The sequence below is a fragment of the Lithobates pipiens genome, unplaced genomic scaffold, assembly GCF_037356315.1.
Source record: "Lithobates pipiens isolate NorthernLeopardFrog02 unplaced genomic scaffold, aLitPip1_a1.2 Scaffold_18, whole genome shotgun sequence".
In the NCBI taxonomy this organism is placed as follows: Eukaryota; Metazoa; Chordata; class Amphibia; order Anura; family Ranidae; genus Lithobates; species Lithobates pipiens.
In genome coordinates this window covers 42,538,801-42,561,952 of record NW_027507758.1, presented here as the reverse complement: position 1 = coordinate 42,561,952, position 23,152 = coordinate 42,538,801, and the positions used below count along the sequence as shown (strand labels likewise).

At 45.3% G+C, this 23,152-nt stretch overlaps 1 protein-coding gene across 1 annotated transcript in view; it reads left to right on the top strand.

Annotated features, from left to right (window-relative positions):
• MSH2 (mutS homolog 2) overlaps positions 1 to 23,152 on the top strand; it is a 185,331-nt gene that overhangs the window by 119,743 nt on the left and 42,436 nt on the right. The window contains exons 11-12 of the mRNA XM_077485623.1: positions 10,078 to 10,175; positions 20,524 to 20,769. Coding sequence (XP_077341749.1) covers positions 10,078 to 10,175; positions 20,524 to 20,769 — 344 coding nt within the window. The remainder of the gene's footprint in view (positions 1 to 10,077; positions 10,176 to 20,523; positions 20,770 to 23,152) is intronic.

Genomic DNA, 23,152 nt, shown 5'->3' with positions numbered 1-23,152 from the left:
GCCGGACCATGTGTGAACACAGCCTAAAGAGAGGCCGTTTTATTTTAATCACAGAGGTTACAAATGCTTCATTCCTTTCCAAGTTATGACCGAAAAATCCCCTTTTCACACTTTGAACACAGGAAACTGACATTCATTCTAACATTTTACATGTTACAGACTGACCATTTATGAATATGCAGGACACTCCACAGAGCTCTAGACTGTTATTTCTTTGAAATTGGTAACCTGAAAACTAGGTTTTATCTATTATGGGCTTCAAAGGTCCACTTAAAATTTAAAGAAGATGTATATTCAAAACAAGATATCACTACTTCTAAAGATAATCAGTCGTTGGTTCATCCAATAATCAAGACTTTTTTTTTTGGATGTGCCATATTTGTGGCCTGATCCGGTCTTGTATACCTCCCTAGATTTTTGCCTTTTGGCAGGACACCAGAACTAGCAAATTAACCTGTACACTTGAGAGGATGTTTATTGGCTCAGTTGTCACTGAGGAACATCGGTGTAAGTTGGAACGATTTTTCTTCTCTTGTACAAAGAGAGGTAGAATATAATAGGAAGCAGTATTTAATTGGCAGGGTAGCGCTTCCAGGAAACCTGCCATCAAAGACTCCACTCCAGAAGTTTAAAACAACATAGCTTCCCTCGCCAACAGTTGCAATTATATCGAAAGCTGTGATTGATGCAGCATTGTTTTGGAATAAAACAACCCTTTCTGTGATGCTCCTTTCCCCTGTGGTGCCTGGGCCATGGCGAAACCCTATTTTACGAAAGTCTCAATGGTTCCAAGCATGCTGCACTTGTCATTGATCACTCTTTATTGGAACAGGATTTGCTTATGTTTTTTTAATCTATAAACCATGGTAGCCTACGTCTGTTTCACATTGGCTTTAGTCAATGGTGTTTTTATTACATCAGTGAACTAAATCTGCCCCAATAGACAAGGATCTCAGTAGGTGTGGTCCCTTTACACTAATGGTGCCCAACCGCCGACCCGTGGGCCACATATGGCACGTGGCCTGCGACCACACCTGCTTTGGGATGGTCTTACGTCAACCCCAGCCATCTTTTTGGTTTGAAATTATGTTCAATACATGCCTGTTCATATATTATCTTAATGTTCTTAGCTGTCCTGATTATCCCATTGGGGTTTTGTTGGCTGATTTGGGGTTTGCATGATTCATACCTTCTTTGGCTTTCCATTGCACATATAAAATCGGCTGAGTTAACCTTGATGCATATTGCCAATTATATGTATCATGTCAGTCTCCTGAGGAAGTGGTCTATGCAGTCCATGAAACGCGTTGAGAAGGAATCGCTCATCCCTCACTGCTAATCTGGAAAATTAAAGAAAATAAGTATGCCAGTTGCTGATATAAATGATTTTGCTGATTTATTGCAGCTTTCAGACTTTCACAGACCAACTAACCTGCATCTATACTTTCATGTTGGCCACACTGCAGGTGAATCTGCAAATCACAAATATTTTTATCTCCAAATTTCCGGGTTTAAAGAGGAGGTAAACCTTCATGTATTCTTTGTACCTATAGGTAAGTCTAGAATAGGGCTTACCTGTAGGTACTGTAAATATCTCCTAAACGTGCACCTTTTAGGAGATATTTACTGTATACTGCATACTGCACCTGTGCCGTTTCTTCGGAAGCATGTTCCCTGACCAGCTGCTCCGACACGCAAGCGTGGGAGTGATGTCACGTGGCTCTGGCCAGTCACTCATCCAGAGAGTTTGACCCTGGAAGTAAGACGGGCGAAGATGAATGTGGCCTCCAGCTGGGACGACGATGGCTTCCTTTGCAGATACATTTTAACATACGAAAGGGTGAAAAAAAATCCCCAACGTTTACTTCCTCTTTAAGCTGCGTATGTTCTGCAGTCCTCATGAATTTTTGCTCATGTGCCCTATCATCTGAAGTAGGTCAAGCAGAAATCTTTATTATGGGGCTAGATCATATAATTACATTGCCACAAAATTAATCCTATACAATATAGTACTGCATATTAGTGCTTTTATGGGTATTAAAACAGTCTTGTCAGTAACTCTGCCATGTCACATTATACAATAGCAGTATGATCTGTCATAAAATGTACCTTTTAGTTATTAAATAGCTGCCTGTGGATTCTAGTAAGTGACTTTGCCTTGAGTAGGGTGGTGTCACCAGTCTGCAGCAGGTAGCATTTCCCCAGTCTCCTATCCAGTAGTGTATTTAGGTTTTGTGCTGCCCTGGGCCTGACTAAACTCGTGCACTCCCTAAATTAAAAATGACCCACCCCTGCCTGTCAAGGCCACACCCCTTGCTATTTAAGACCTGCACTGAAATTTTCGAGTGGGGACACTAGATTGGGGGGGGGGGGGGCAATGGATTACCTTAATTACCATATATCTCCTCTCACTTCCTGTTTGGCTATGGGGCGGGAAGTGAAGGGAAATCTTATCTAAAGGGAAAGACTAGGTTTTGCCTCTCACCTCAGTCCACCCCATTCCACCCCATAAGACTGACGTTACACTAACAATGTAGAGCAAGCCGGCGGGAACTCTTTCCGTGCTGCCCCCTTGCAAAGTGCCCCTCTAGGCCTGGGCCTTGCCGGCCTAGGCCAGGATATAGCATTGCTCCTATCCCCCAATGATCTGACTGCAATATTGTAACTTGTAGCAAATGACTTAGTGAGAGGCGGCAGGTGAAGGCTCATCTGTGTCAGGCTGATGACAGCTGAAAATGCCAGCTGATTGTGCACACAATCGATCACCTTTCACAGTAGCAGTCTTATAGGGTCCGCCTGTTCGTTTTTCAGGGACTCGTGTCCATTTACACCTGCCTACATCCAATCCGATCTGCTAGAATAAACGGAAGGGAATCTGTTCATCTCTGTCTGGTCAGATCAGAGGGCAGTTGGATTGTAAATAGACAGCCGGTCCATTTACATCCGACCGCCCATAGAGCACAGTGGATATGGACCTGTTACCTGGCCCTCTGCTCAGCGGAGCGATCTCACACTGAGCAAGTGAGTGAATTCCACCCCACGTGAAAGAGGCCTCATATACAATCAGAAAGCAGATCCTCTGCGAATTTGAGCTGAACGGGAGCAATGTCAGATTTTTTACATCTGTTCCTGTTCAGTTTGTGGTGGATACAGGCAGACCCATGATAGCTTTATGGATGGCTTGACGTACACTGACTTGTGTTTTTGTTTAGATCAGGCTCCAATCTCCAATGCGTCATGTTTAGGTAAATTTTTTTTTTTTTTTCCAGACCTGGATGGGACATGGAGGTAGATGGGTGTAAATGGACATAAGTGTAAATCAGCCTGCTCATAGACTCACATGGCACTTCCAAACATGTCCACCTGAAAAACCAACAGTTGGAATCTGCCCTAAGTCATTCAGAATTGGCTGAGGTCTGTGCATGCACCCGTGCCACATGAGGCTCATTCAGGAGGAGCTGTAAGCATCATTAGTGTGTAAACAGTGGCAATGTGGCACTGGTTAAACATTTTACATGTCAGCCCTGAGCAGCGGCAGCCAGTAAGTTCCATGTAAGCTGTTAGGTATGTAAATGCTAGTGTAGCACCCGCTAGTGCAGCCATTCTCAACCAGGGTTCTGTGGAACCCTAGGATTCCTCCAGAGGTGGCTAGGGTTTCCTTGAGCTGTGGCTGATTTACCTCCTGTTTGATGGTGCCTACATAATTCTTAGCCAATGCCACTTGGAGGGGCCAGTGGTATGACACCAATGATCGTTATAGTTCTCTGTAAGGGGGTTATTCTTACACTGACTACCAAAGTAAAGGGCATTGTTTCCACTGACCCCCAATGAATGGGTTTTTATCAGGGGTTCTCCAAGACCTGAAAATAATTTAAGGGTTCCCCTGAGGTAAAAAGGTTGAGAAAGGCTGCTCTAGTGTGGGCTACTAGTAGTGAGAGTAGGCAAACTCTAGTCTGGCACAGGAATAAACCTGAGTCACTGAATCTGGGTCAGGATTATTAGAGGCCAGAGCTGGATGGCTCATCCTGGCAGCTCTCTGGTGCCTTCCCCCTTTTTCTAGAATGTTGAAGAATATTCTAGAACAGTGATGGCGGATCTTGGCACCCCAGATGTTTTGGAACTACATTTCCTATGATGCTCATGCACTCTGCAGTGTAGGTGAGCATAACGGGAAATGTATTTCCAAAACATCTGGGGTGCCAAGGTTCGCCATCACTGTTCTAGAAGATAGTGGGTGGAAGCTAGGAGGAGTTGAATATTTAGGGGCCCTTAGCCAATATCCAGGGAGTGGGCCTGACAGGGAACAAAGGAGCCCTTAAAGAGACATAAGCCATTCCAGCAGGGGAGTCAGGTGGAAGATGAAGAAGCAGTGCTGAGAAGAGGCTGTTGGTGGTCCTTGAGGGACCCCTGACAGGGAGGGAGGGGTTTTACCTTTGGTCTGGAGCTCGGGAAACTGGCCTGGAAGGATCCCACCACAGGAGGCAGTTGGAGGGACCCTAACCGGAGAGGCAGCGGGAGCAAGGAGAGACAGAGTAGATCTGCATAGTGCAGGGACAGAGAAGGGAAGAGACTGCCAACTATAGCAAGTCTCTCTTGAAGACAGCATTGTGCCAAGTCTTTATCCAACCTTGGCCTGGGGAATCTCCTTGTGCATGTCGGTCAGGAGAACTGAGAAGACAAAGCAGCCAGGTGGGCTAGAATTTCTGCAAGCAGTAGAGCGGAGTTAGCCTTCTACAGGGGAGCAGAAGGTGGTGCAAGATGCAGTTCACTCCACATGTGCTACTTCACTGAGGGCCTGCGGTTCCTAGCCAGTAATGGGCTGTTGCTGAGCTAGTTGGAGACTGTTAGTTCTCAAAGGAGTGAACCCAGCAGAAGATGATGTGCAAAGGAGCCAAGGAAGAGAAGGAATCTGTAAATGGGGAGGAAGTTGTCCCTGGTTCTGTTTTAATAGACGTTTTGCAAGTTGCGCATCCCATAATCTCTTACCCCATCCAAGTTATCCCCTAATATAAAAAAAACTACAAAAACAAGCCAAAGGTCTGATTTGTAAACAAAAACAATGCAAGGTGCTGGTGCTTTAAGACCATAAATGCCTAATTAGACCAGTCTGATAACAAGAGTTCATTCAAAGATATAAAAATGTAAAAGTACTTTAAATAGTATGATAAATCCAGAGGGAATCGCTTACCGTATATACTCGAGTATAAGCCGAGATTTTCAGCCTCTTTTTTGAGGCTGAAAGTGCCCCCCTCGGCTTATACTCGAGTCATCGCTGTCTGTCTGCCCGATCAGCGTGTCGAGCAGACAGACAGCGGCCATTCTAGGATTCAAAGGCCGCGCCTCCGTCTCCGCCTTCGCCTGTGATAGGCGGAACACTGAATTTCCCAGCAGTCTGTGTTCCGCCTATCACGGACGTCCTCTCATCCTCGTCCGTAGTATGAGGATGAGCGGACGTCCATGATAGGCGGACCACTGACTGCTGGGAAATTGAGTGTTCCGCCTATCACGGACATCCGATAGGCGGAACACTCAATTTCCCAGCAGTCAGTGGGAAATTGAGTGTTCCGCCTATCACCGACGGAGGCGCGGCTTTTGAATCCTAGAATGGCCACCGACGAAGAGCTGCGGGACGGGCCGGGACGCAGGCCGGGACGCAGGCCGGGACGGGACGCAGGCCGGGACGGGACGCAGGCCGGGACGGGACGCAGGCCGGGACGGGACGCAGGCCGGGACGGACACAGGCTGGACGGACACAGGCTGGACGGACACAGGCTGGACGGACACAGGCAGGCTGGACACAGGTAGGCTGCACGGACACACACACACACACACACACACACACACACACACACACACACACACACACACACACACACGGATGCATGCACACACAGGGATGGATGGACACACACGGATGCATGGACACACACACACACACACACACACGGATGCATGCACACACACAGGGATGGATGGACACACACACACACGGATGCATGGACACACACACACACACGGATGCATGGACACACACACACACACACACACGGATGCATGGACACACACACACACGGATGCATGGACACACACAGGGATGGACGACACACAGGGATGGACAGGCATGTCTCACCCTCGGCTTATACACGAGTCAATAATTTTTTCCAGTTTTTTGGGGGTAAATTGGGGACCTCGGCTTATATTCGGGTCGGCCTATACTCGAGTATATACGGTATTTGTTGTAGCAAATGGAAAACCCATAGTCTCTGCAATATTACTGGCGGCAGCTCTTCTTGGAGTGAAGTCGGCTCATATGCAGAAAGAAAAACATAGAGGAGCGCCAAGTCAGTGTAAAGCATTTATTTATTAAACAGATAAAAGTCTCACTTACATAAGAATTGAGAGCTGTGCGGGTATACCGTCCGCTTTTAGTCCCATTGACAGGCAGAGCTGTACGTGGAGATGTCAGCAATATCAGCGGTGAAGCACTGGGAACAAAATCAGCTGTGTTTAGCGATCTGTAGAGACACAATTCAGCCAGTCGAGACAGCTTGTGGGGACGCAGCAGCGCGTGACGTCAGAGGCAGACACCGAGGACACAACGCGTTTCTGAGCATGCGCCAAGTCTCAAACAGACCTGCGCGCTCCTTTGTCAAGTGTTGGGTGTACAGGGAAGTGCTCAGCCGGGGCGTCCCATTCCTCCCCCGGGGCTTTGTTAGTATGGAGAAGAGCCCATATGTCAACACAGTGCTCGCCCCTCCTCCGCTTCCCTCCACTGATGTCACTGGCTCGCCAGAGTGATGTCACTGGCCGCTAGTAGGGAAGGTCTGATTTGTGTCTGATGCAAGAAGGAAATGCTGTGCGACTGGCTGCTGATGTCAGGGTTCCCCACTGCTACACAACTCCTATGGGGGTAGCGCTACACTAGCACTAACGTTACATGCATAAAGCATAGGCCAGCTTTAATTTGGGATCTTGCTACCAGCCAGACCCTTCATCTGTGTGCATTATAGTAATGGGTATCGCGGCATATTCAGTGCGAAGGGCCTTTAGCAGGCCCCCTTTCCTTGTCTAGGCTAAAGCTCTGAAATTTCTCAATAGCAGCGTAAAACCTAGCCATTCATGTATCAGACTTCTTTATTGCACTGTAACAAAATGATGTGCGCTTTCTGCAGCAAATGACTTTTCTGAAAGATTTCTTTGTGAAAGGCGTTGACTTGTATAGACAGCTGGCAGTTCCTCCCCATTGACTGCAAGTGTAGCATCGAGCGACTCTATTGTGGGGATATTGGCATTAGACACAGCGAATGATGATTTACTGATAAGACTAAATATCCAGGTCTGCTGACGGGTAAAGCAGCAGCGAGAGTCGTACAATGTGGAAACGGCTGATTAGTATATCTTTCAGGACGTTATTTCTGCCCAAATGAGCGTGAACCCCGGCTAGTGTTATTATTCCCAGGAGACACTTGGCCACCTGCTCGGAGCATAGCCGCTTTGTTCAGCTGCCAGGTGCTCTGTGTGCAGGCGAAACCTTCTAGTGTTATCTTGATCGTTATTTACACAATATGTCCATGGAACATAACGAGATGGTGTTCTAGCAACTGCACAATAGAACGGAGTGATGACAGCACTCTGTGAATTATTAAAATGAAACAAATGCCCGCTTCCCCGAGGAAAATCTGACTAAATGCGTTTTCCCCAGCTGCTGTTCAGGTTGGCGAGATTCTTTTTGTCGCACACAGAAGAGATCACCGGCTTCCCGTGTCTGCGAGAAAGAAAGCGCTCTTGGTTCTGTTATTGTATCAGATTTAAAGCTGAACTCTAAGCCCAATAACTATCTTTTAAAGATCTTCCCGTATAGGCCACAAAGGATATTCAGTATCTCACAAAAGTGAGTACACCCCTCACATTTTTATAAAGATTTTATTATACATTTTCATGCAACACCGAAGAAATGACACTTTACATTGTAGCAAAGTAGTGAGTGTACAGCTTGTAATAACAGTGTAAATTTGCTGCCCCCGCAAAATAACTCAACACGCAGCCATTAATATCTAAACTGCTGACAACAAAAGTGAGTACACCCCTAAGTGAAAATGTCCAAATTGGGCCAAATTAGCCATTTTCCCTCCCCGGTGTCATGTGACTTGTTAGCGTTACAAGGTCTCAAGTGTGAATGGGGAGCAGGTGTGTTACATTTGGTGTTCTCGCTCTGACTCTCTCATACTGGCCGCTGGAAGTTCAAGATGACACCTCCATGGCAAAGAACTCTGAGGATCTGGGAAAAAAAAAATTGTTCTACATAAAGATAGCCTAGGCTATAAGAAGATTGCCAAGACCCTGAAACTGAGCTGCAACACAGTGGCCAATACCATACAGCGGTTTAACAGGACAGGTTCCACTCAGAACAGGCCTCGCCATGGTCGAACTAAAAAGTTGAGTGCATGTGCTCAGCGTCATATCCAGAGGTTGTCTTTGGGAAATGGATGTATGAGTGCTGCCAGCATAGGCAGCTTACTGCAGAGGTTGAAGTGGTGGGGGGTTTCAGCCTGTCGGTGCTCAAACCATACGCCACACACTACATCAAATTAGTCTGCATGGCTGTCATCCCAGAAGGAAGCCTCTTCAAAAGATAATGCACAAGAAAGCCTGCAAACAGTTTGCTCAAGACAAGCAGACTAAGGACATGGATTACTGGAACCATGTCCTGTGGTCTGATGAGACCAAGATAAACAATTGGTTCAGATGGTGCCAAGCACGTGTGGTGGCAACCAGGTGAGAAGTACAAAGACAAGTGTGTTCTGCCTACAGTCAAGCATGGTGGTGGGAGTGTCATGATCTGGGGCTGCATAAGTGCTGCCGGCACTGGGGAGCTACAGATCATTGAGGGAACCATGAATGCCAACATGTACTGTGACATACTGAATCAGAGCATGATCCCCTCTCTTTGGAGACTGGACCTAAACCCTATTGAGCATCTGTGGGAAATCCTCAAATGGAAGGTGGAGGAGCGCAAGGTCTCTAACATCCACCAGCTCTGTGACGTTATCGTGGAGGAGGGGAAGAGGACACCAGGGGCAACCTGTGAAGCTCTGGTGAACTCCGTGCCCAAGAGGATTAAGGCAGTGCTGGAAAATAATGGTGGCCAAACAAAATATTGACACTTTGGGCCAAATTTGGACATTTTCACTTAAGGGTGTACTCACTTTTGTTGCCAGCGATTTACACATAAATGACTCTGAGTTATTTTGAGGGGACACCAAATTTACACTGATATACAAGCTGTAGACTCACTACTTTACATTGTAGCAAAGTGTCCTTTCTTCAGTGTTGTCACATGAAAAGATAGAATAAAATATTTACAAAAATGTGAGGGGTGTACTCACTTTTGTGAGATACTGTATACACACACACACACACCACACCTGTACTGACCCAAGATTGTGATCCAGTTTGTTCAATGGATTATAAATTATATGATAGTAAATGTTAACAGTGATTGTATGGTTCTATATGATCGAGTTCTGTCCTATGTAGCCGCTAACCTCTGTGAACATGTCAGTTAGATGAATGCCCACCTATGCAGTTGTTTCCCCCCATGAATACAAAGGTGTGCACTCTCACAATGTATGTGTGTATTCAACAGAAATTGTTATTGTGCATATCTCTATGAACACTCGAGTCTGTGCCACTGCTTATTCATGTGTACGTTACACTGCCTAACAAGCACTGATCCGTCTTGGGGCATTAAAGTGTAATGACCCGCTACTGGGATGGCATTGCAAACACTTCAAGGTGCTTCCGCATTGCGTATGTTATTCTCTAAATCGCCTTAGAAACCATTTCAGTTTTAGTAACCCTTTTAATCCTCAGTGTGTGTGTGTGTGTGTGTGTGTGTGTATATATATATATAATGTGTGTGTGTGTGTGTGTGTGTGTGTGTGTGTGTGTATGTATATATATATATATATATATATATATATAGTGTGTATATATAATTTATAATTTTTTTTTATATATTTTTTTTATCTGATACTGTGAAGTAATGGGGTTTATTTCTTCTTTTTTTTTTTTCAGCAAGCTGAGCTCATATAGTGAGGAATACATGAGGTACAGAGAGGAGTATGAAGAGGCTCAGAACGCCATTGTGAAAGAAATCATCAACATCTCTGCTGGTGAGTACACGGGGCAGCTGTGAAGGTCACATACACTGAAGAGACCTCCTACAGAAAGCTGGCCTCGGGGCCTAGATTTAATTAAAAATTTAGGAGTCTGTCTGACTGTTCTCGTAGCTAGGAAATCTAGTTATCCACTGACAATAGAAAAGGTCTCGGAAAAGCACCAGTTTGAAGAAGTTGTTGTCCAGCCTTAAAGTGGAATTAAATGCAAAACTTATTTTTGTTTGTGTTTTTTTTTTTTTTATTATTATTTTGTATCGAAAAAGGGAGGGTTAGAACCCCTATCAGGATTTTTGTCATTTGGGGAGCTTTTCTTTCACTACTTGTCCCATACCCACAACAGGAAATCCCTCCAAAGTGAGGCAATCCCTGGTTGTCACCAGAAATTGTATCCCCATTGGAAGTTTTGCTTGGAATCTGCTAGATTGAGTTGGTTCAGCTTGCAGAAATCTGTGTATGGCTAGGTTTAGGTTGGCAATATATAGACCTATTTCCCCCCCAAGAACAGTATGTATTCAGATACGAAGTAGGTTAGGTGTTTTGGCAGTAGATTTTCATTTATAGACCTTAATCATAAAAAAATGGAACACGCGCTGGCATATTCAAAGGAGGTTGTTGGCAGAGACATCGGACACACTCAACAAAATAAACACAATTCTGCCACGCTAATAGTAATACAAACCACATTTCTTTATTGTACATCATAGGACACAGAGCTGGTTATATTCACAAATATTTGGTTTATACGCCACCTATAGGTGAGTGTGGACACTGGTAGATCAAACAGGAAGCCCTCCCCCATATAACCCCTCCTATGCAGGAAGTACATTGCTTTTTGTGTCTGTAAGGTGGTGGTCACTGATGTGCTTTTGGAGCATATTTTGAGGTCTGGAACGGTTCTACTGAGAATCAAGGACTTCAATCGGATCCATTCTAAAAAGTTGTCAGCCAAAATGGATGGTGCCTGAGCCTCATTGGATAGGAGAGAAGATTCCTTGAGGTTTGCCTGTAATGGAGCCTTACAGCGCTAGACCCTGCATAATGGAACCCCATGCATTGTTCTGACCAGGGTGCTTTCCTGCAGGGTGCTATACACATCCAGGGGAGTGGACTTCAGATTAAGGGGGATCCAGCCCCTGAAGGTATTTTATGACAGAGCCTGCCATGCTGGGTTAAGTTTTGACTCATGTTATGACTGGGTCCTGCAGCAGGAATGTCTGTCTGTATTTTACAGTTTCTCTTTAAAAGAAAAAAAAAATCCGACTGTCTGGTCTTCTAGTGGCCTCTGGGGGTAGTGGGGCAGGTGCAGCACAGTGTACCTGCTTGAAAACTGGTTGCATGAATGCATATTGCATAAACACATGCATACTTGTATCTATGCAAGTATGCATGTTGCATAAATACATGTTGGCATAAACTCATGTTTGCATAGACCCGTGTTTGCATACCAAGGTCCATAGAGACATGGATGAGCGAGTTTAGGGTGGAGGAACTTGACTGGCCTGTACAGAGTCTTGACCTCAATTCGATAGAACACCTTTGGGATGAATTTGAGAGGAGACTGTGAGCCAGGCCTTCTCATCTAACATCAGTGCCTGACCTCACAAATGCGCTTCTGGAAGAATGGTCAAACATTCCCATAGAGACACTCCTAAACCTTGTGGACAGCCTTCCCAGAGGAGTTGACACTTATAGACTAGGATACCATTAAAGTTCAAGTGTGTGTAAAGGCAGGCGTCCCAATACTTTTGGTAGTATAGTGTATATTCACCACGTGGGCCATCACCAATAGTTAGAAGGACTCTTACCAGAATCTTTGGACTGTCAGATAGGCCTGCAAACTATACCCCAGTATTTAGTACTGAGACCCAGGTGGTTACATCTGATCCTCCTGCCTCCAGTTCCTCAGGATTATAGTGTGTGTGTGTGTGTGTGTATCTCTATCTCTCAAACAGAAGTGTAACTCCACAGTCCCTTAGTATATGTTGATGCTCTTTTAGTGGTTTCTCCTCTCTGACTGGTTAGGATGTCCCTCATTCTACGCTAACACTGCCATGGAACCTGACAGTGGGAGAGCCAGGGCTAGCCTAGAATGAGGGACATCCCTAACCCGCCAGTGAGGGGAAACCACAAAAAGAGAGCATGAACATACACTAATGCCCCATACGTACGATCAGAAATTCCATCAGAAAAAACTTGGATAGTTTTTCCGACAGAATTCTGCTCATGCTTGCCTTGCCTACACACGGTCACACAAGTTCTCTGAACTTTCGACCGCCAAGAACGCGGTGACGTACAGCACTACGACGAGCCGAGAAAATGAAATTCAATTCTTCCGAGCATGCGTCAAATTGTTTCCAAGCATGCGTGATTTTTTTATTTTTTTTTTTGCGTCCGAATTGCATAAAGACTAACGCGTTTTCGGATAGGAACTTTTTCCGAAAGAAAAATAGAGAACCTGCTCTCAATCTTTGGCTGGATGGAATTCTGCCAGCAAAAGTCCGATGGAGCATACACACACTGTCGGAATTTCTGACCAAAAGCTCTCATCTGTCTTTTGCTGGCAGAATTTCTGATCGTGTGTACGGGGCATAGGCCGCCGTGTCCAGCTCTCAGGTGCATGTACTTCAATTAGGTTTTTTTGGAGGCATTTTTAGCATGCTCAATGTCTTCAACTGGTGCATTTGTCTTAATAAAGTTTATTTAAAACTAGCTGTCTATTTAGGATTACTATATCCACAGGGTGACAGCATTGCTGTGTGATTTTACTGCAGCAGAACAAACGGCATTGTCACCGAATTAAAGGAAGTGGGAAAAAAAGAACAGATCTACTAGCAGTATAAAAAAGTTAACAGTTAAAAGGTTCTCCAAAAGGTTTCTCCTAATATAGCAAATCAGCTGTGGTTTCCTAGATCAAGATTGGCAACCTGGGCAAGGAGATCGCTCTCATCAGTAGTTTTTTTTTTTTTTTTTTTTTTTTCCTTTGTATGAGATAGGCAATCCACTCCAGACTTAAGATGTGCAGTCTAGGACCCTATAAACGTATATTACAAAAAATTCTCTGTTATCACTAATACTATTGTATTCATAAGAAACCATAATGTTATAAGGTGAAAGTGAACATTTCATGTACTGTACCAATTTGTTACTTAAATGTGGGTATAATCTTGGTTGATGTGAATTTCTATCCCTGTATGGGTTGAAAACTAATAAAAAATCTTCAAAGTTAAAAAATAAAAAAAAGTCTCCGAAAATCAGCAATGGTTGTGTAAATGCTTATAGCAGACTGCATCATATATGGAGTTTTTACATCTGCCCATAATATTTTATAACTCTTGTCTCGTGTCAAGACATGACAGGAAGTGAGAGGAAATCTCCCCATCGGGAACATGGAGTGAAACCCGACAGAGTTCTTTATCCAAAACTAAAAAAATAAGTTTTGGTGGTTCTGCTCTCTTGGCTCTCATACACACTGTGCTAAGGGCAGGAAATGCTGAACTCCTGATATGAATTCTCTTCTAGTATTTCTGCCATTGTAAAGTGTACAATTTATGTTCACAGGGGTGATTTTTCTGTAATTAAACTTATTGTACCCCTCAGCCTGTTAGTATGTGTACATTTGATTTTCCTCGTCTCTTTCCTGCTATTGTGATGTTTTGTACCAAATTTCCCAGACATCCGACAGGGTTTTTGGAGAGCTCTGCATGCCGTGATTCAAAAATATCCATGATAGGTCGATTTTAAAGAGTTTTCTAACTTTTTAAAGGCCAATTTCATCTTTTACAAACAAAATGAGTGCAGATGTTTTTGCAGGTAAAGTGTATTTTTTTCACTCCTCAGCCTTTAAGGCATTGCACCTGCGATCAGCAGATCATGGGTCCAATGCCTGAATCCTGCAGACTGTCAGTACACTGTCTGCCCATACCTTACAGTTACTGAATGACAGGAGGGATCAATGGACTACAAGAGCACTCACTAGCTCCTTTGCAGTGTATTGCGAACAAGAAGCCATTGGCTGCACAGGCTGTCATAGTTCATTAATTTACAGTACTTGGTTTTACTAGACCCAGGAGCCTGCATTCACTATATCTGAGCGTTCACAGAACATGGAAATGCAATTATTTTAGTAAATATAAACTGCTAAATACCTTTACTCATTAGCAGTCTTGTGACTTCTATCAGTGTATGGTTAAAGCTTGTAGGAGGAGTTTTCATTCTCCTCTGACTGTCTGAGGCTGCTGGACCCCTGACCCTCTGTCTGGACAGTGCTAATTGGCACCTTCAAGGGGGAGGGGGAAGAAGGTGCCAAAAGTGGCATCGATACCCACGGGTGGCTCAGCTATCTATGCCCTGAAGTGGGAGCAAAATACCTGTGTTAGACTGAGGAGCCAAATGTCACACGGGGGATTCCGAAAAGCGGAAGTTCCATTTTTGGGTGGAACTCTGCTTTAACCCCCCCCTTTATATATATATATATATATATATATATATATATATATATATATATATATATATATATATATATATACACACCTCCAGAAGCTGTTAGCCGTAAAGTGCTAGTATGGATAGCATTTTCGTACATTATGGCAGACTTACCTGTAAAAACGATCCCCTCTAGAGCTGTGCTGATGGCGGCCACATCACGGCAGAGTGGTCTGTAAAAATGTATGCTTAGCTCGGCTGCGCCTTCGTGGCTCAGTGTATGTTACTGCTGATTGGCAGAAAGATATAGTTATGTCAGAAAGGACCAATAGGGTCTCTTCTGTCCTAAAAACCCTACCTGTCAGCTGGTTTTATTTTTTAGGTTAATTTCTGCTTTAACGCTGCCATGTGGGTGATTTATCCTGCGTTTAAGTAATGATAGAAATTTCAGCAGGTGTTAAATTGGGTTAAATTACAACTAGCTTTGTGTCTCCAATGTCTTTATCCGCGCCAGAAATTGCCGAATATCTGTTTGTGTTTTCTCTGCTGGAAACTGGCTGAATGATTGAGTTGTGGGTTCTTTTTCACTAATGATCTCCTTCCAGCTGTGTATTATGATGTCAGTGTAGACCTGGGGGCTCCGTCTCCCAAGAGTGCCGCTCTACTAGACCTTCAGGAGAACAAACCTAATGAATAGTTTGGTGTTTTAATTCATTAATGGATGTTATGCACATTGAAATGTGTGGGGTGGGTGATCAGGCAGTGTGTAGAGCGTTGTAAAGATGAGATTTTCTGTCAATCATACTTATTATTCATTCACACTTGCATGCTAGAAATGATTTTGGCAACAACATATGATCATCATTATGTTAGTGGGTAGCAGAGGACACCTTGAATGATTGTTCTTTGGAAATGCCCTATTAGCCAGGGTAGATCCAACTGCTTCTGTTTACGTTGACGTAAAGATGGTTTAAAAGGTGTGGAATGATACTACTGTGTGTGTGTCGGACTGACATTTAACCCCCCTAGCGGTAATCCCGAGTCTGGCTCGGGTTAGGAATTTACTGATAGGAGCGGTAACCCCGAGCCAGACTCGGGATCGCATCGCTGGATGCAGGGAGGATATGGGGAGAGTTACTTACCTTGTACCCTGGATCCAGCGATGTCTTCCGTGCTGTGTGATCGAGTTGTCCTCCACTCGATTCACAGTGCCGAATGCCGCCGAGCTCCATTCCCTGCGGCGTTACGGCGCACAGGAGCGGAGAACGGCGGCAAATTTAAAAAGGTAAAAAGACACAAAACACACACAGCACTGCAATCTTACAGATTACAGTGCTGTATTACAAAATACACACCCCCTTTGTCCCTAGTGGTCTGTGCAGTGCCCTGCATGCACTTTTATATTATAAATACTGTTTTTTTTTTCTGCCTGGAATTTGGAGATTGTCCATAGCAACCAAAATGTGTCCCCTTTTCAGAGTTTTAGGATTTAATTACATTATTGAATAATTTTTATTATTCTTTATTATATTATAAACTTTATCATACCCGGGATGTCTGCTAGACTCTGGTTTGAAGAGATTTAAGAGCGTTATTCCTAAGAATTACAAGACTACAAAATAAGATGCCAGATTTCCATGCAAAATAATTGTACCGCTTTCAGCACCTAATTTCAGACTGAATCATACCGCCAGGGAGGTTAACCAAACAAGATGGATGATGCCGAGCACAGAATGTATTTCTTAAAGCACTTTAGATCCATTAAGTATGTTGGCGGGGCCTACTCACCCTGCACCGGGGGGGTACCTTTTGCTCATCAATGATCGGGACTAGCTGGAGACTTTCGTTTATGTGAAAAATCTAACCTTAAAGTGGTTGTAAACCCTTACAAACCACTTTGACCTACAGGTAAGCCTAGACTGAGCACGCCGCTGTCAACGGCGATATGCCGCAAGTGGCGGCTCCCGTGCGCATGCAAGGGAGTGACATCATTGCGGCTTCGTCGAATGACAGCGGCAGAGCAGCGAGACCCACCGAGAACATGGGCGCTCCGGACTACAGGGGACAGCGGTGACTTCGCTGGCTCCTGTGTCAGGTAAGTGACACATAATGGACTACTATGCGATGCATAGTAGTCCATTATGCTTTACCTTTGCAGGGAATCAAAGAGGAAGTAAACTCATCAGGGTTTACTTCCTCTTTAAAGTACAGCCAAAGCTTGATTCACTGTACTTCTCCTGTGGATCACCAGAGTGCAGTTCATTCGCTCGGCTGACATAGAGCAGTTCCAGGCTGAGGCAAGATCGCGACAATGCAGTTGTGATTCGCCCACGAGCCGGGACCGGCACTCGGCTCAGCCTCTCAGCAAGTCGCTCACAGGCTTGATCTCAGTGGCTCTACATTCATTAATTGCTGCCAAAACTGCTGGTTTGCATTTTTGGGAATATATTTTAGTGGAAAAGGTGGTGTGCTGGCATGGTGGTGGGGGGGGAGCATATGAGTAAGGATGAGCTCCGGCATGTTCACACACCCCACATGCGGAGCCCGCCAGGAAGCCGATGCTGCTCTAATCACAGGCAGTCAGACATTGTCCCGATGTGCGGCTGCAGAGATCGGGAAATGTCTCGCTGCCTGTGATTAGCGCAGCACTGTGCCGACTTCCTGGCGGGCTCGGTACGGGGGGTGTGCGAACACGCCGGAGCTCATCCTTGCATATGAGAACAAGGAATCTGCTTTAAGGACTTGGTCATGGTAACTGGAGTTATCTGACTGCATACCACGATGACCATCCAAGGTTTTCCAATCCTGCAAGATTGCCTGGCCTACCCAGGTCTGAACAGCATTTACAGACTGTAATTCCACCTTTCTCTGCCATATTATGCTAGTCCCTGTATTCCTAACCTTACGCCTGTGTAAGGCATTTTCATACAAATGAGTTTCTCTACTTTGTGAATTTTAAGTATAATTGGACCCTGCTCTTGTTACAGTGACTTGAAAAAGTATTCACACCCCTTGAAACTTTCCACATTTTGTCAAGTTACATCCAAAAAGTAGATGTATTTTATTGTGATTTTATGTGATAGACCAACACAAAGTGACACATAATTGTGAAGTGGAAGGAAAATTATAAATGGTTTTCAAATTATTATTATTTTTTTTAAATATGTGAAAAGTTTGGCATGCTTTTGTATTCAGCCCCCCTGATTCATTACCTCGTAGAATCACCCTTCTCTGCAATTACAGCTGCAAGTCTTTTTTGGGTGTCTCTTTACCAGCTTTGCACATCTAGAGAGTGAAATGTTTGCCTATTCGTCTTTGCAAAAATATCTCAAGCTCTGTCAGATTGGATGGAGAGTCTGAACAGCAATTTTAAAGTCTTGCCACAGATTCCCAATTGGATTTAGGTCTGGATTTTGACCTCGTTCATTCTAACACATGAATATACTTTGATCTAAACCCATTCCATTGTAGCTCTGGCTGTATGTTTAGGGTCAGTGTTCTGCTGGAAGGTGAACCTCCACCCCAGTCTCAAGACTTTTGCAGATCCAAACAGGTTTTCTTGCCCTGTATTTGGCTCCATCCATCTTCCCATCAACTCTGATCAACTTCCCTGTCCTTGCTGAAAGAAAGCATCCCCACAACATACCACCACCATGTTTCACAGTAGGTATGCTATGTTCAGGGGAATGTGCAATATTTTCAGACACACATAGCATTTGGCTTTTAGGCCAAAAAGTTAAATTTTGGTCTCATCTGACCAGAGCACCTTCTTCCACATGTTTGCTGTGTCCCCCACATGGCTTCTCGCAAACTGCAAATGGGACTTCTTATGGCTTTCTTTCAACAATGGCTTTCTTCTTGCCACTCTTCTATAAATGCCAGATTTGTGGAGTGCACAACTAATAGTTGTCCTGTGGACAGATTTTCCCACCGGAGCTGTGGATCTCTGCAGCTCCTCCAGAGTTACCATGGGCCTCTTGGCTGCTTCTCTGATGTTCTCCTTGCCCGGCCTGTCAGTTTAGAACGAAGTGTAACGTATTAAGGTTTTTTTTATTGATTAAAAGAGAGAGAGACTCACACCTTTTTATCACAAGGTGTGGTGACAGGAACTGGGATTATTACAACAACAATCTCTTGCCATTCAACCCAGATTGTGAACAGGCTCACAGCTTTTATACTCCTTGCATGTCAAAGGACTTTTTTTTACATGTTGATCTGAATGTTGATTAATTAGCGCTGCTAATGTTTGCATTTGCCTTTTGGAAGTTCACGCACATGTGTAATGATTATACTGCTAGGCATGTGCGGGCCGCACCCCAGTGACACCCGTGGGTAGTGGCACTGCCTGCTGCACTGTGTATTGTGTCCCTCAGCGGAGCGGAACTAAGCCGCCACCACCTCCTCTCTATTTCCATCCACAGAGGAGGAGCTGAGCTCGAGGGACACACACCGCTGTATGTGTATGATTACTGCTGTTCTGAGGTCTGTAAGGGGGGGGGGGGGTGTCTGCACAGGGGGTGGGTGTACTGATAGAGGGGGCTGTCTGCACTGAGGTGGGGCTGTCTGCACTGAGGTGGGGCTGTCTGCACTGAGGTGGGGCTGTCTGCACTGAGGTGGGGCTGTCTGCACTGAGGTGGGGCTGTCTGCACTGAGGTGGGGCTGTCTGCACTGAGGTGGGGCGGTCTGCACTGAGGTGGGGCGGTCTGCACTGAGGTGGGGCGGTCTGCACTGAGGTGGGGCGGTCTGCACTGAGGTGGGGCGGTCTGCACTGAGGTGGGGCGGTCTGCACTGAGGTAGGTTTATATTGAGGGAGGAGGATCTATACTGTGGGAGAAGGGTCTGTAGTTAGTGGCCCATGGCATCTTCATGTGATACATTTTCTGAAATTTGGGTACAAAGCAGCTCATCATTGACCACACTGCAGCAGCAACACTGACATGTGAACAGCCCGGTTCTCAAGTGTGGGTAGGTGTTTAAATGCACATCCAGCATGGAAGAATACATCAGTGGAAACCAAGCCTTTAAGTGTACCAGGTCATCACACTCAACAACTCAACCTCCTCATGGTGACTTGATACAAAGGCTATGAAGCATAAAGGGGTAAACTTTGTAGGGAGGTAGAGCTTAATATCTAGTCTAATAAAATAAATTAAACCTATCTAGTTTGGAAAAGAGGGGAGATGGCGCCCATCCTTCTTGACTTCCCCTTTGCAGTGTATTTCCTCTAATATTAAGCAAAGGGCCATGGAAAATACCAATGTGCCCAGAGTCTTTTAAACAGAAGGTTTTGTAAGATCAACCCCTTAGCTACGGCTGTAGCCCTTACATTGTTCCATCAAAGCCCACAATAAAAACCTGGTCCTTCTGGGTATGGGTGAGCAATGTGACCTTTTCCCACAATACAGTGCTCAGGCTTCAGTAGCCAATTTCCAGGGTTGAGCGGTGTCACATGAGAAGGAAGATGTTGCTATTAAATCTGTGTAAGCTTTGACCTAATGAGATGTGAGGGTTGCTTACAGTAGGAAAGAGCATCAAGTAGCAGCTTGTTACAAGAGAATCTTTCACTTTAATGACCAAAGCCGCGTAGTCTCTTTAAATTAACTTTTCCTAAGGGAAATGTGAGAGCCGCCATTGCTGACCCGAACATTCTAGTTTCCTGGCTGTCATGCTGACATACTTTCTTCAATACTTTGAAACATGGGAGCAAGTATGCATGTCAGAAAAAATTGATTAAAGTTAGTCTTTCAATACTTGTTCAGGGTTGGGCAGTCAAAATATTGAAACCATGTGGCCAATTTCAGAGCCACGAAGCTAGGATTTGCCATTTGAAGCCCCCATGTTTTCTAGAGACAGGTTTCCTCGCTGCTTGCTTATAAAAAAAAAATGCACTTTAATGAAACATTTTTCTTTGTTTTTATAGGTTATGTGGATCCAATTCAAACACTGAATGATGTAATAGCCCAGCTAGATGCCATTGTCAGCTTTGCCTTTGTTTCTAATGGAGCGCCAGTACCATATGTTCGTCCTATCATCCTGGAGAAGGGACAGGGACGTATAGTGCTGAAATCTGCCAGACACCCGTGCATCGAAGTGCAGGATGATGTGGCGTTCATTCCCAATGATATAACATTCGAGAAGGAGAAACAGATGTTCCATATTATCACTGGTAAGCCATCAGATTCTCACCGATTTCTATTCTACAGCCTTCCAATTGGCAGTAAGCGTCAGCTCAATATAACCTTGCCAAAACATTGTCCTGCATTTATTGTCAGTTTTAAAGTGGAGCAAAGTGAATTTAAACGTGTTCCCCCCTCATGTCCCAGAGCTGCATTTGACAATTTTTAAGAGGAGTGGATATATCGGCTTTCCGGTGGAACTTTTTATTTTTAAATGTTTCAAATTTTGGACACCACAAGTGTTGTACGATTATATAAGACTTCTTTCTCTTTACCAGGGAATTGACTTCAAGTAGAACTATAGGCAAAACTTTTTTTCATTCCATATTTTATAGGGCTATAACCCATGTTCCTTTTTTGCCATCTCTGCACCATTGGGGAGATTTCAATTTGCTTCCCTCCCTATATCCAAGACAGGAAGTAAGAAGACATCCTTCCAAAGTGAGGGAGTCTTGGTTGTCACTAGAATTAATGTCCCTATTTAAAGGGGTTGAAAACTCTCATGGTTTTTCACCTTAATGCATTCTATGCATTAAGGTGAAAAAACTTCTGTCAGTGACCGTCCTGTATTCCCCCACCAGAGACGCGTTCTTCCTCTCTGCTTGGGGCTCTCGACTCTTGATTGGCTGCGCTGCCATCAATCTATCCAATGGCTCCTGCTGCTGTCAATCAAATCCAATGACGCGGTGGGCAGGGCCGAGTTCTACATTTGAAGTCTATGGACACCGAATGCTGGCCGCAAGGTAACCCCCCGGGAGACTGCTTCTCCTAGGGGGTTATACGATGCGAGGAGGAGCTACCAGTGCCGCCGGAGGACCCCAGAAGTCGATGATTGGGGTAACTCTGTGTAAAACGAACTGCACTGTGGAGGTAAGTATGACATGTATATTTTTAAAAAAAATTTAAGGAGTCTGCTTCTATAAACTTGAGGCCTGCTCAGTGGCAGCTAGTGAAGTTTTAGGATGGGGGGTGCGCCAGACCCCACTCTTCCTTTTTGCCCCCTCCCACTTCTCATAAGCCCCATTTGCTTCCACCCATAGTGTCAGGACTCATATACAGCTCAACATGAACGGACAGAGCGTGCGGCCCCCAGAATGACAGGACAGAGCGTGCGGCCCCCAGAATGACAGGACAGAGCGTGCGGCCCCCAGAATGGCAGGACAGAGCGTGCGCCCCCCCCAGAATGGCAGGACAGAGCGTGCGCCCCCCCCAGAATGGCAGGACAGAGCGTGCGCCCCCCCCAGAATGGCAGGACAGAGCGTGCGCCCCCCCTAGAATGGCAGGACAGAGCGTGCGCCCCCCCCAGAATGGCAGGACAGAGCGTGCGCCCCCCCCAGAATGGCAGGACAGAGCGTGCGCCCCCCCCAGAATGGCAGGACAGAGCGTGCGCCCCCCCAGAATGGCAGGACAGAGCGTGCGCCCCCCCAGAATGGCAGGACAGAGCCTAATAAGGGGGCCCCCGGATACCGGCCCCCCCACCTTATGTGAATGAGTATGGGGTACAATGTACCCCTACACATTCACTCGTGAAAAAAATGTAAATAAAACAACACAAGGGTTAAAAATAATTTATTGCACAGCTCCAGGGGTCGTCTTCCGTCTTGGGGGGGGGGGGTCTTCTCGCCGGACTCCTCCACTATCTTCTGCTAGCTCTTTTACTAGCGGAGGAGCCCGGCTTTCTTCTTTGCCGCCACCCGGGGGGGGTCTTCTTCCGACTTCGGGGGTCTTGTCCCCCTCTTCAGTTCTTCTTGCCGGGCCTCCGCTCCTTCTTCCAGCTCTTTAACTGGCGGTGGCCCGGTCTTCAAGCGGCGACAGAAAAATGCACTTTGCTATAAAAATGCACGGATTATTGTGGAAGTGACACTCTCAGGGAAGGTGTTTAGCACTAGAGGACAATCAAGGGGTTAAGTGTGTCCTAGGGAGGGATTCTAACTGGGGGGGGGGGGGGCTACTGCTCCCGATGACAGGGAGCAGTAGATCCCTGTCATGTCACTATGCAGAACGGGGAAATGCCTCGTTTACAAAGGCATTTCTCCATTCTTCCGCTCTGTGACACAATCGAGGGCACCCGGTGTACATGTCACAGAGCACGTGGCACATGCCCACAATGCCGCTTCTTAAAGGGGATGTACCTGTACGCCCATTTGCCGAGCCGTGTCATTGTACCGACGTATATCGTCATGTGCTAGTGGGCATGTGGTTAAAATTTCATGAATTTTTGGTATATTTGGAAATAAGAATAAGGTTCCAGTAGTTTTCAGGTCTACTAGTTGGGGGTAGCCTTACACAATGGAGTTGATTTACTAAAACAAAGAGTTAAAAATCTGGTGCAGCTATGCATGGTAGCCAATCTGCTTCTAACGTTAGCTTGTT